General features: G+C 39.2%; 1 protein-coding gene and 1 pseudogene across 1 annotated transcript; both read left to right on the top strand.

Moving 5' to 3' along the window:
• LOC104765075 (myb family transcription factor PHL6) lies at positions 6,192-9,365 on the top strand. The gene is made up of 8 exons (XM_010488741.2): positions 6,192-6,499; positions 7,078-7,739; positions 7,905-8,112; positions 8,243-8,319; positions 8,405-8,444; positions 8,564-8,636; positions 8,727-8,796; positions 8,883-9,365. The coding sequence occupies exons 2-8, from the start codon at positions 7,164-7,166 to the stop codon at positions 9,177-9,179; spliced, it is 1,341 nt and encodes a 446-aa protein (XP_010487043.1). The 5' UTR covers positions 6,192-6,499; positions 7,078-7,163; the 3' UTR covers positions 9,180-9,365.
• Positions 9,488-11,918, top strand: LOC104767477 (annotated as a pseudogene).

Raw genomic sequence — 12,017 nt, 5'->3', positions numbered from 1 at the left:
GTTCAATCTTATGCTTCTAACTACTCAACTAGCATCAAAGTACTATTAACTTGGGCATTGATCCTAGTTTAGTGAATTAAACAAGCTAACAAGGCAAAACTCATCATAGATCCCTAATGCAAATAATTAACAGTCCTACATGAAACATGCTAGACAAGATGCTATTATGCAATGCAAACTACATGAACACTCTTTTTTTATAAAGTTTTTGCAAAAAATTTCAAATTTTTAGGGGTTTTCTATGCCTTAGATGATATGCAAATACTAACATGATGATGCTAAAAATTTGAAATAAGAAAACAAAACACAACATCAAATGTTATCTCAAACCCTCCTCCAAACTTAAATCACACAGTCCTCTGTGTGAAAGAAATTTGTAAGAGGATTCAAGATAGAAAACAAAACACAACATCAAATGCTATGATATTTACAAGTGAAGGTGATAGTGGTACCTCAAGGATTGGAGAAGAAGCTGTCAACATCCTCATTCATGCTGTCAAATGTGTAGTTGGGGTCTGGTTAGTGACTTGGAGAAGGTGATTGGGGCAGCTCGACGATGCCAACCCACTGGGACTCGGTCGAGTACATACTCGAGTGGGGGGGTCGAGCTGGACCGCGAGTGCCAAAACTCTGACCTTGCTGCTGGTAGAACTGCTGCAAGATTGCTGGATCCATGAAGTACTGGGATGGGAAGGGAGGGTAACCTAGATAGTCTGGATATGCAGCTGGAGCTGGGAAGCCATAAGGTGTTCTGGGCTGGAACTCGGCCGAGTGCATTTGGGGTGCTCGGTCGAGTGGGTGCTCGAGTGACCCGGTCGAGTGCCTTGAAAATTGTTGTTCTCGGCTACTTGAACTCCTCTTCCACTGAATTGGCTCGTACATGGAGGCTCTAGCTGGTTCCACAGGGTTTTCAACTCTTGAAAGTGCTCTAGTTGAGCTACTCCTCCTCAAAGGGCTAGATGGTGTTGGTGAAGAATTTCCACTTTTCAACTCAGCAATCTCCTTCTTTAGGCTCTTGATGGACTTAGCCGTATTGCCCACCTTCTTCTTTAGCTTATCAAACTTCTTCCCATGCTACTTGTTCCACCTTTGTAGGAGTGTCAACCTCTTGCTAGTCTCTCTCACTCCTCTACTATCTCTTGGGTTGGGCTCATAATCCTCAAAATAAAATTGCTCCTCCTCAACAGCCATTTGCACATCTCCAGCTTCATCAACTCTAACTTGAACTATCCCATCAAACAAGAACTCATCAGCTGGCCAAAAGTCAATGTTTGCTCCTTCTTGAATGGTGGTGAGCTCTTGGTTAGGTAAGATCAACTGTTTTTTCCCAACTGTTGGAAGCTCAAAGTTGAAAATGTGATTTCCTTGATGCATTTCCTTGGCCAATATGAGAGTAGAGGTGAGGTAGCTTGAGTCAATCCATCTTGGCAAAACCTTCTCTCCTCTAAGTGGGACCTTGGCAGCTTGTAGTATTGGAGTGATGATGCCTCCAATGGCTAAGGCTCCTCTTGACCCTTTGTTTTGTAGCTTGCCTACCCAACTTCTCAAATATATCATGTGGTCAATGAGCACCATTGCAAGGTCAGTCTCCACAGTGGTCCCAAGAATGATGGTTCCATCTCTTGCCTTAAGGATGATTCCATTGAGAGCCATATCAATCATCTTGAGCTCACCCTCATTGAGATTTCCAGTTTCCTTCCTAGCAAAGAAGGTGTTTGCTAAGGCCTTGTGGAAGTACCTTAGGACTGGGCTTCTTATCTTTGAACTCTTGGTCTTGGAGGATGAGTAAGTGATGTTGTCTCCAATGGTTTCCCAAACAGCAAAGAGCTCTTCTCTTGGTATCATTAAGCTCCTATTACTCCCAACTTCAAAGCCAAAGATATTGGCTATCTTCTTCATTGGAAGCTCATACTTCTTCCCCTTGATAGTAAAGGCAATATGACCAGCTCCCAACTCATCATCCTTCCTTGCATATGTGTGCAGCTTGACTGTGGCTAGAAACTCACAACTTTCTTCCTTGTAACCCTCCATGCAAAGCCCCATGAACTTGGTTAAGTTGCTCTTTTCAAAAAGATACTCCACATCTTCATCAATGGCTAGCTTCTTCATGGTTTCCTTGTGTGGATATCTAGTCCCCAAGAACTCCATTCTCATAAAGGCTTCATAAAGTTGCCTCTTTGTCAAACCACAAGATTCTGCTTCTCCATCATCCTCTCCCTCTTCTTCTTCATCTTCTTCTTCACTATCACTCTCAACCTCCTCTTGTTCAATCTCAACTGCTGGTCTCTTCCCTTTGGTCTTGTGTCTCCTTATGAACTCACTAAGAGTTGGCTCTCTTTCTTCTTCACTTTCAGTTCTCTCAGGATCTTCCTCAACTGACTGATTTCTTGAACATGACATCTGACTCGATCAACCACTCGGACCACCACTCGGTCGAGTGCATGCTCGAGTGGGGCGTCGAGTGGTTCTCCAGCTTCTCCTCTTGATTCAAGACTAGCATCACTACAATCCATGGAGCTTTCAGCCGCTTGTTGAGACTTCCTAGTAATCCTTGAAGACATTTTCGAATAGAACTGAAGGGAATAGACTCAAAGCTTAAGGTTAATAGGTTAGTGACCCAAAAACTTAAAAGAGCTAAGCTTGAGCATAAGATGAACTTTGAGAGAGATTTTAACACTTGATTTTAGTTGTTTTGAGCAAATGAGAGAGTGTGAGAGATATAGGATCGTGTAAGGCTCTATTTAAAGAAGCTAAGGGGGCAAGGACACAAGGGTGGAGCGTCCATACCATTCAAATTTGAAATGGGAATATTTGACCTGCTTTTTGCTGCCACTCGACCCCACACTCGACCAGCACGTGGTCGAGCTCCTTGACCAAAGTTTGAAAATTCAAATTTTTTTGTCTTTTTCTTCTCTCCACTCGATCATTCTAGAGAAATGGGAATCGAGTGGGCCTTAGTTCTTTGCCAACTCGGTCGAGTACCTCTCGTGGGCTGGTCGAGTGGGCTTGCGAGTCTACTTCCCCAAGTCCAAATCTCTCCATACCCATCTACACTTTCATTGAAAGGCCTGTCCAACACAAACATAAAAGAAAACACATCAAAACTACAATGAAAATAAAGCTTATTTACAAAAGATACCTTAGGGACTTCCTCCCTAGTGAGCTTGTTTAGAGTCACTAAGCTTGACTTTGGTTGCCTTCTTAGGCTTTGTTTAGATACCAAGGAGGTGATGAAATCCTCCCTGGCACTTCTTGATCACTGTGAGTTTGATCATTGATCACCTCACCCTTAACACACAAACCATATTTCTTCTTGATTTTGAGCCTTGGTCTTGCTTTCCTCAAAGACCTCTTGTTTAGCTTGACTTGGAGATCCTTAACCATACCAGTCAACTCTTGAACTGACCTCTTAAGCTTTTCCACAGAATCTTCTTGAAGAGAGAGATTGTCCTTTGGAGTTGCCACTTCACTTAAACCTTCATGACCACCTTTGTCCTTGATAGTAAAAGGTTGATCATCAATGGTAGGAAGGTTGGTTGGGTTATAGATGTTAAACTTCATAGCTATACCCTCAGAAATGTTCAAGGTCACAAGACCTTCCTTAACATCAATAACAGCTCCAACTGTGGCTAAGAATGGCCTCCCAAGGATGATAGGATCTTCAGGTTCCTTGTCCATCTCCAATACCACAAAATCTGTATGAACCCTTGCTCTTCCTATCTTGACTGGAATATTCTCCAACTTGCCAACCACATCTCTGTTTGAACCATCAGCTAGGCATATATGAAGGTTGGTGGACTTGAAGTCAGTGTGCCCAAGCTTTTGTGCTATAGAATAGGGCATCACACTGATAGATACCCCCAAGTCACATAAGCACTGGTTATAGTGAAGATAGCTAAGTGTGCAAGGCAGATAGAATGGACCTGGATCCTTAAGCTTAATTGGGATGATAACTCCTCCAAGGTCTTCAAGATCCTTCTCATCTTAAGCTTGAGCCTTCTTCTTTGACAAATCAAGTAAAAAATCCTTATAGAGAGGATATGGATCATACTGTTCCAAGGCAGGTCCTCTCTCTTCTTCTTGGTAAGCAATGATGATCTCTTGTATGGCCATCACTTCTTCTTGTTTCTCAATCACAACCTCTTCCTTCAAATCCTTCACTTCCTCTTGTTGCAAAGCCAACATTTCTTTTTTCTCAATGATTTCCCTTAATTCTTTAAGTTTCTGTGCCTTGAAACGTCCTGGGAATGGTAGAGGCGGTTTGTAAGCAGGAGGGATGTACTTAGTAGGCTTGACAGCTTCTGATTCTTCAGCTCGATCGACCACTCGAACACTCACTCGGTCGAGTGCTTGCTCGAGCACCTGGTCGAGTGGAGGTCGAGTTGGTACCTGAAACTCAATCACAAACAAGCAGTAGAAGAATCGAGATCAGTAGCGAAGAAGGGAATAAAAGAACTTAATCTTAGACTTCTATTGATCCTAATTGTCACAAATAAACACTCAAATGGGCAAGGCCCACCATTCATGTCTTCGGCCGGTCTTGCCTTCAGGTTTTTCCCAGTTCACATGATCTTGCCTTGCTTAATCGTATATGTGTATAGTTTGTGTTTGTGGCCTTCTAATCCATATGCATTTGCCACCTGTAGTCGAGAGATGCTTGTTATGTTGCAAAGAGGATATTGAATCTGTGTAAGTTTCAATTCCTGGGAGCTGCTTCATTCACTAATATTGTAATCTCTTTGTATTAGATGACTTGATAAGGTTCATTCACTATTATTGTAATCTCTTTGTATTGTAATCTCTTTACATACAATTTGATTCAATTAAAGGTTTACATACAATTGAGAAACTTGAAATTGTTTACAAATTTTTGAATTATAATGATTAAGCAATCTTGATAGGTTTCTCTAGTGGAAGATGATTTTTTAAAAAATTCTTATAGATTGCTTTGATTAGTTTAATATTAATTATATGATTAATTTAATTTTGAGTAACTTAGATGAGTTTCTGGAGTGCAGATGGTTTAAGCCTACATCATTCTTTGAATTCATTTATAAACCATCTAAATGTTATAAAAAAAAATAGTACAGGTAAAAAGCATTTGCTGAGGTCATTCTCTAATCTCTATGATGAGCATTAGATTTTAAACATTATCTTAATTATGTGGTAAAGAATAGAGACAAAAATGAAAGTGGATCGATCTGTGTGGCTGAGGGCCTGAGGCATAGATATATATGTCCCACATCTTAAGGGATGCTATTGGTATAGTTTTGTCTTTCTTTTTGGAAGGTTAATGATCATTAATTTGCTACTACAAGAAATCATTTTTTCTTTTACTAAAATGTACTACTTAAGAGATCCGTCACTATCATTTTTGGCAACCATTTGCCCACTAACAATTTAATTCGTAGTTTGCTTTGTTTTTTTTTTTTTTTTAATTAGCGCTACGAAGATATTTATCAATACGCGCACCTTTTGTAAAATCAGTTAATATTATATTATTGTATCGTTCTTCTTTGAACTTTGAAGTACTGTATACACGAAGACTCATTCGTATTTAGCTATTTTTTAATACAAAACTAATGTATCTCTCTCTTTTTTTTTTCTTTGTTAATAAATAAAAACAAACAAAGTTGACATTTAGAAGATACTCAGCTTCCTTGTACCACTAGAGAACTCCAATCCTCTGCAAAAGAAGTTGTGTTGAACTTAAATAATTACTTATCAAATTATAAACGTAAGGAACACGAACATCTCCTCTTAGTAAAATACACATACATAAATACATCCAACTATTATGATTTAAAAGTATATAAATATTCAGAAAAAAAGCTTGCAAAGTAGAATTGACCAGATGAATCATCAATTAAGAAAATTGGATAAAAATACCCTCAAGATAATTCATTTAACACAATAATGTAGTTAGTTTATAAAACTAATACTTATAACTTGTGATTGACCAACGATGATTAGGAAGAGAAAATGAAAGAGAGTTAATAAGTGACGACATCAAATTTATTATTAAAAAAAAAAAAAACATAAGATAAAGTAAAATAAAATAAAAAAGAAGCATGTGGCAAAACGCACGACCACTTGGCTCCTACGTGGAAGATGAGCTAACGGATCGAATTGGTACGTAAGCCACACGCGAAGCAATCACGCGTGGGAAGGTCCAGCGAGACGGAGACCAATGAAGCAAAGCCAACAGTACACACTTCTCTACTCTTCCTCGATGGCGATTCGTGTAGGCCAAATCGTCGTCGTCTTCTTCCATTAAACCCCCATCTCTTCTTCTTCTTTGCTAGGGATTTAAAACTTCATCTCTTGTTATGTGTTCTCTCTGAGTTTGCCTGTTTACCCCCGAGAAAAGTTTCAATTTTTTTCTTAGCTTCTGATGTCACATTTAGTGATTTTTTAAGGGATGATCCGTATGAGGCCATGAAGTGGTTAGGAGGCAGGAAGTATAGAAAAAAAGTTGAAGACTTTATCATCCTCTCAGGTCAGTTTCTATTGCCTTGTCGTCCTTTGCTTAAATTTGCTTTTCGATTTATCTCTGTGACTCGTCGTACTACTACTACTTCTCAGTCTCTCAGCATTCTGGATTTAGATCTTCCTTTTTAAAAAACCTGATTTCTCTTTTCGTTTCTGTACCGTAGTCATCGTGTCTTCTCAACACCTGATTTGATTCTTCTGTGTGCGAGTTTTAAAGGTTTCATCATGTGTCGGTTCGCTCGTTTTGTATTTTCTTGAATATCAACTACATTTAATCGTTGTTGCTCCTTTCAATGTCTGTATGTTATATGGTGAATCTCAATCTCGGGTGTCTAAGTCTTAACAAATAAAAAATTATCCTTTTATTGTTGCTCCGCTTCCACAGTTTGAGTTCCCAAGTAACATTTTAACTTATTAAGTTTGCTTGGATTTAGATCCGGTTTGGTATCTCAGCCAAGATGGATCACTGTATGATTCTGTATGCCTTGTTCTGAAAGTTAACTAAACTAACTGAACTCAATCATGTTTATTAACTCCAACATTCTTATGCTAATTATCTTCCTCTATTAATGTTTTGCTTCTCAGCGGCTTGAAGGCTAACACTGCAAACTTATGGCGGATCTTGATTTTTGATGTAAGAAACCGATTCGGCAAGTTCATCAAAAGCAACCATGAACAGACATAGCCTTGTGTCAACGGCACCAAATGAATGCAATAAAGGAGTTGGTCAAGCTTGCTTGTCTTCTCTACCTCCGGTGCATAACTTTCTGAATGTCCAGCCACAAACCCGGAAATCTCCCTTCATAAGATCACAATCTCCAGATTCACCTGGTCAGCTTTGGTCAAAGAATACTTCTCAGAGCACCTTCTCTCGCTCTTCAACCTTCTGCACAAACCTCTACCTCTCATCATCTTCAACCTCTGAGACTCAAAAACATCTAGGAAACAGTCTTCCTTTTCTCCCTGATCCCTCCTCTTACAGCCACTCAGCCTCTGGAGTGGAGTCTGCAAGATCTCCTTCTGTTTTCAGTGAGGATTTGGGAAATCAATATGGTGGAGGAGACAACTCTGGATCGCTTGTCAAAGATTTCCTTAATCTTTCCGGGGATGCTTGTTCCGATGGCGGTTTTCATGATTTTGGCTGTTCGAATGACAGCTATTGTTTATCAGATCAAATGGAGTTGCAGTTCCTGTCTGATGAACTTGAGCTGGCCATCACAGACCGTGCTGAAACTCCCAGGCTTGATGTAAGTTAATCTCAGTCTTGTTCATCTCTTATGAGTTTGCATCAGTTACTTTGCGTAGCTATGACAAATAGTGTGAAAATTTTTATGACTTTCGGCCTTTTCTGTTGATACGTAGAGTGTGAAATTTTTATTGCTCCTTTAACACTTAGTTTCTGGTTGATACAGGAGATCTATGAAACGCCATTGGCTTCGTCAAATCCAGTTACCAGGTTGAGTCCAAGCCAAAGCTGTGCTGCTGGAGCAGTGTCTATTGACGTAGTTTCATCTCACCCTTCTCCCGGATCAGCAGCCAACCACAAGCCAAGAATGAGATGGACTCCTGAGCTCCACGAGTCTTTTGTAAAGTCGGTTATTAAACTTGAAGGGCCCGAAAGTGAGTTTTTAGATTTATGAGATAGTAGGCACTTATAAATTAGAACTCTAGCTACTCTTGTGCTTCTCGTTGGTTTTCTTTTCATCTTTTTGCCGATTATGCTTAATCCGCTGTTGCTTCAACCATGTAGAGGCCACTCCAAAAGCTGTTCTGAAGCTCATGAATGTTGAGGGCTTGACGATCTATCACGTAAAAAGCCACTTGCAGGTACTAAATCAGTTCGAATCTGACTAAGTTAACAAATACATAATACGAAATTATCTGAATATCCCTGAAAATCATGAATTTGCAGAAGTATAGACTAGCCAAGTATATGCCAGAGAAAAAAGAAGGTAAAGCCTCCAACTTGTTATCGTGATTGCACAGATTCTCTGTTCCTGCATGATCATCAGCCATGATTATGATCTATCAGACAGTTTTTCATTCTATACTTTTCTCGTTTATTTTGCAGAGAAAAAGAATGAGAACTCAGAAGAAAGGAAACTGGCTTTGAGTATCAGTGAAGCTGACGAGAAAAAGAAAGGGTAAATCATTGTGTTTATCTGCTTCCATGTTCAATCCGCAGACCTTTTTTCAACATAATCCCTAAAGTGACTCTCTTTTTACATGGACAGGGCCATACAGTTAACTGAAGCTCTGCGTATGCAGATGGAAGTTCAGAAGCAATTGCATGAACAGCTTGAGGTAAAACTGACTTTTACTTCAGCCAAAGAATTGTTTGAGATTTTTTACTATAACCAATCGGGTAAATTGAATTGATCAATTTGCAGGTGCAACGGGTGCTTCAGCTGCGAATTGAAGAGCATGCTAAATACTTGGAAAAGATGTTGGAAGAACAACGCAAAACCGGAAGGTTGATATGTTCTTCTCCTTCTCAGACAGTGTTATCACCTAGTGATGACTCTATACCAGACTCTCAAAACATGTCAAAAACCGAAGCAACTTCTCCTCAGCCGTCACCATCTAAAAAGAAAAAAGCTTCTGAAACCGAAGACAACAAATGTGAAAGCCCTCAGAAACGTCCCAGGCTTGAGAACAAAGCTGATCTTGAAGGTCCTAATAGGTAGCAAGATTCTTCAAGTATGTAAATATTGTATGTTTTGTGTAATTTGGTTATAGAGAGAATGAGAGATGGTGGTGATCACTCAAAGTAGATGTTTGTAATGTAGATCTTTATCGTGTAAACTTATAAAGGATCTTGAGGATGTTCCTTTTTTTTTTTGCTTGTTAGAACTGAAAGTTTGGTCTTTTTAGTTGTCTGTTTCAATCAAAAATAGAACCCTGAAATCCCAGACTGTTGCATGTGTGTATAGATCAGTACTGAGAAAATACTATCCGAAGAAGGGTCTCCAATCTTCTTCATACAATTTTCTAACATCAAAAAGTCATTCTTTTTCTGGTTAAAGAGAGAGAGAGAGAGAGAGAGAGAGAGAGAGAGAGAGAGTACGATACTTAAATAGACCTTCATGTATGCAATTACTTACGGGAAGCAAAACAATAAAAGTTCTTCACTATATACTCTCGCTTGGAAATATCAAAATCAAGGGTTTCGTCGTCTGACCACTCGCTTTGACTCGCTTGGACTCGCTTTGACTCAGGTATTCTAACAATGTTAAGTTTTGGTTGGTTCTTCTGTATAAAAGTTGTTTGCTTTGAGCTTCTGTGTTACCATGGAGGAGATGGTGATGAATAATTTTGATACTTCCATGAGATGAATATATGGGTTTACCATTTCGTTTGACTTGTTTAAGCATTCAAGCTGGTTTCGTTTTTCATCATTGTAGAGATACTAAAGTTTCGTTTTTTATTCTTTTCTCTATCTCTCTCTCTCGATGAACATGAATGATTTCAATCTTTGAGATAAAGTTAGTGAAATCTGTGTCAAATTAAAGCCATTTAGTATTCGATTGTGATGCATGTTCCTGTTTGTTTCAAAAACTGTATTGGATTGAATTGCAGGTAACGGGCAGGAATCTGAGTTGTGAAAAGCCAGAAATGCTTCCTCTGTATTTTTCTGATTTGAATGTCTGGTACCTTCATGGATGTTCATGACCATGAAATCTGTATGGACAAGATAGAAAATTCGGGTTCAATGCAGCTACTGTAAGAAACATATGGCTTCCTTCCATTGTCTGAATAGCTTGGATGGTCCCCGTGAACAAGTTCTTATAGAGACGTTTTGAAAGATGTTGATGGAGGAAAGATCTGGTCATACTCCTAACAGAGTTGGGGAAGGCCAAATGGGTAATGGTCATAAGCGTGAAAGAAGTGAAATGACTGACAAGCAGGATTTGGTGTCAAACAAAGCCCAAAAGTGGTTCTTCCAAAGATGTGTCAATTTTTCAGCTGTCCAGCTGGGGCAGTGTATCTGACATCCTTTGATGTTTCAGATATTAAAAACGATGTCAATGCCTTAACATCGCTAGTAAATGGGCTCATTGAGGAAGTCGGAGTGCTTAATGTAACTCAGATCATTGCATGTTCAACCTCTGGTTGGGTTGGTGAATTGGGAGAACAATTTGCGAGTCACAACAATGAAGTTTTCTGGTCTGTGAGTCTATCCCATTGTTTTGAGCTTATGCTGTTGAAGATTGTGAAAATGTATTCCTTTGGAGACATACTTGAAAAGGTCAATTGTATCTGGGAGTTCATCAACAATAGTCCCTCGGTTTTGAAAATCTTCAGAGAGCAAAGTCATGGAAAAGACATAACAGTCTCCTCCTCCGAGTTTGAGTTTGTGACGCCATATTTAATACTAGAGAGTATTTTCAAGGCGAAGAAAAACTTGGCAGCCATGTTTGCTTTATCTGATTGGAGGAAAAACTTGAAAGCAATGTCCAATTTGGTGAAAGATTCCTCTTTTTGGAAAAAAGTTGAAAGAGTTGTGAAATGTACATCTCCTCTGATTCACGGTCTACTCTTGTTTTCTACTGCAAACAATCAGCATGTTGGATATATTTATGACACTATGGATAGGATAAAGGAGAGTGTCGCGAGGGAACTCAATCACAGTAAACAATGTTACAAGCCGTTTTGGGATGTGCTTGATGATGTCTGGGACAAGCACCTTCACAATCCTCTTCATGCTGCTGGCTACTTTCTGAACCCGAGTGCTTTCTATTCAACTGATTTTCATCTTGATCCAGAAGTTGCAACTGGTCTTATCTTCTCTCTGCTTCATATGGAACAAGAACGTCACATTCAAGTGAAAATTGCCACACAGCTTGATATGTACAGACTCGTCTAGATTGCTTTAACGATGCCAGTCAAGCTGATCAGATCTCTGAAATATCTCCAGGTTAGTCTACTTCTTGAGGTAGTTGTTTAATTTGCAAAAACACTTGTGTTATTGAATTGGTAAGCAAAAAGGGTTATTGTCGTTTTTTCTCTTTGCAGCTGAGTGGTGGGCTCAAAAGGCAAGCCATCATCCAGAACTGCAGAGTTTTGCAATTAAAATTCTAAGCCAGACATGTGAAGGTGCTTCAAGGTACAAACTGAAGAGAAGCTTAGCAGAGAACCTGTTGCTCACTGAAGGAATGAGCGACGGTGAACAACATCATCTGGAAGAATTGGCATACGTTTATTATAATCTTTAGCTACAAAGCTCGAAAGGCAAAGCAAGTGAAGAGATTGTGCTGGTGTAACGAGAAGAATTAGGCATCATTGTTCATGTATGCTTTAGTGAGAAACATATGATAGAACCCGAAAATCAAAGATTCACCAGGAACAAATGATATTTTTTATGTAGTTGTTTCTTCTTACAAAAAGAAGATACTTAATACTTTACAAAATAGAACAACACTTCAAACTTGTTTTCATATGTTACAACGAGACTCAAAATTTTAAATACATAGTGTTTGATCTTACCTAGCTAACGAATGGTACTTTGTTCAACTAAGTATGTC

Source organism: Camelina sativa, chromosome 19 (genome assembly GCF_000633955.1).
Source record: "Camelina sativa cultivar DH55 chromosome 19, Cs, whole genome shotgun sequence".
Taxonomy (NCBI): Eukaryota; Viridiplantae; Streptophyta; class Magnoliopsida; order Brassicales; family Brassicaceae; genus Camelina; species Camelina sativa.
The sequence above is the reverse complement of the archived record's forward strand: the minus strand, read 5'-3'. Positions and strand labels throughout refer to the sequence as shown.

Coding starts and splice junctions, on each gene's coding strand:
- LOC104765075 (XM_010488741.2), top strand. CDS start 7,164: ATGAACAGACATAGCCTTGTGTCAACGGCACCAAATGAATGCAATAAA. Junction 8,445..8,563: donor TATGCCAGAGAAAAAAGAAG/GTAAAGCCTCCA, acceptor TTTATTTTGCAG/AGAAAAAGAATGAGAACTCA. Junction 8,797..8,882: donor AATTGCATGAACAGCTTGAG/GTAAAACTGACT, acceptor ATCAATTTGCAG/GTGCAACGGGTGCTTCAGCT.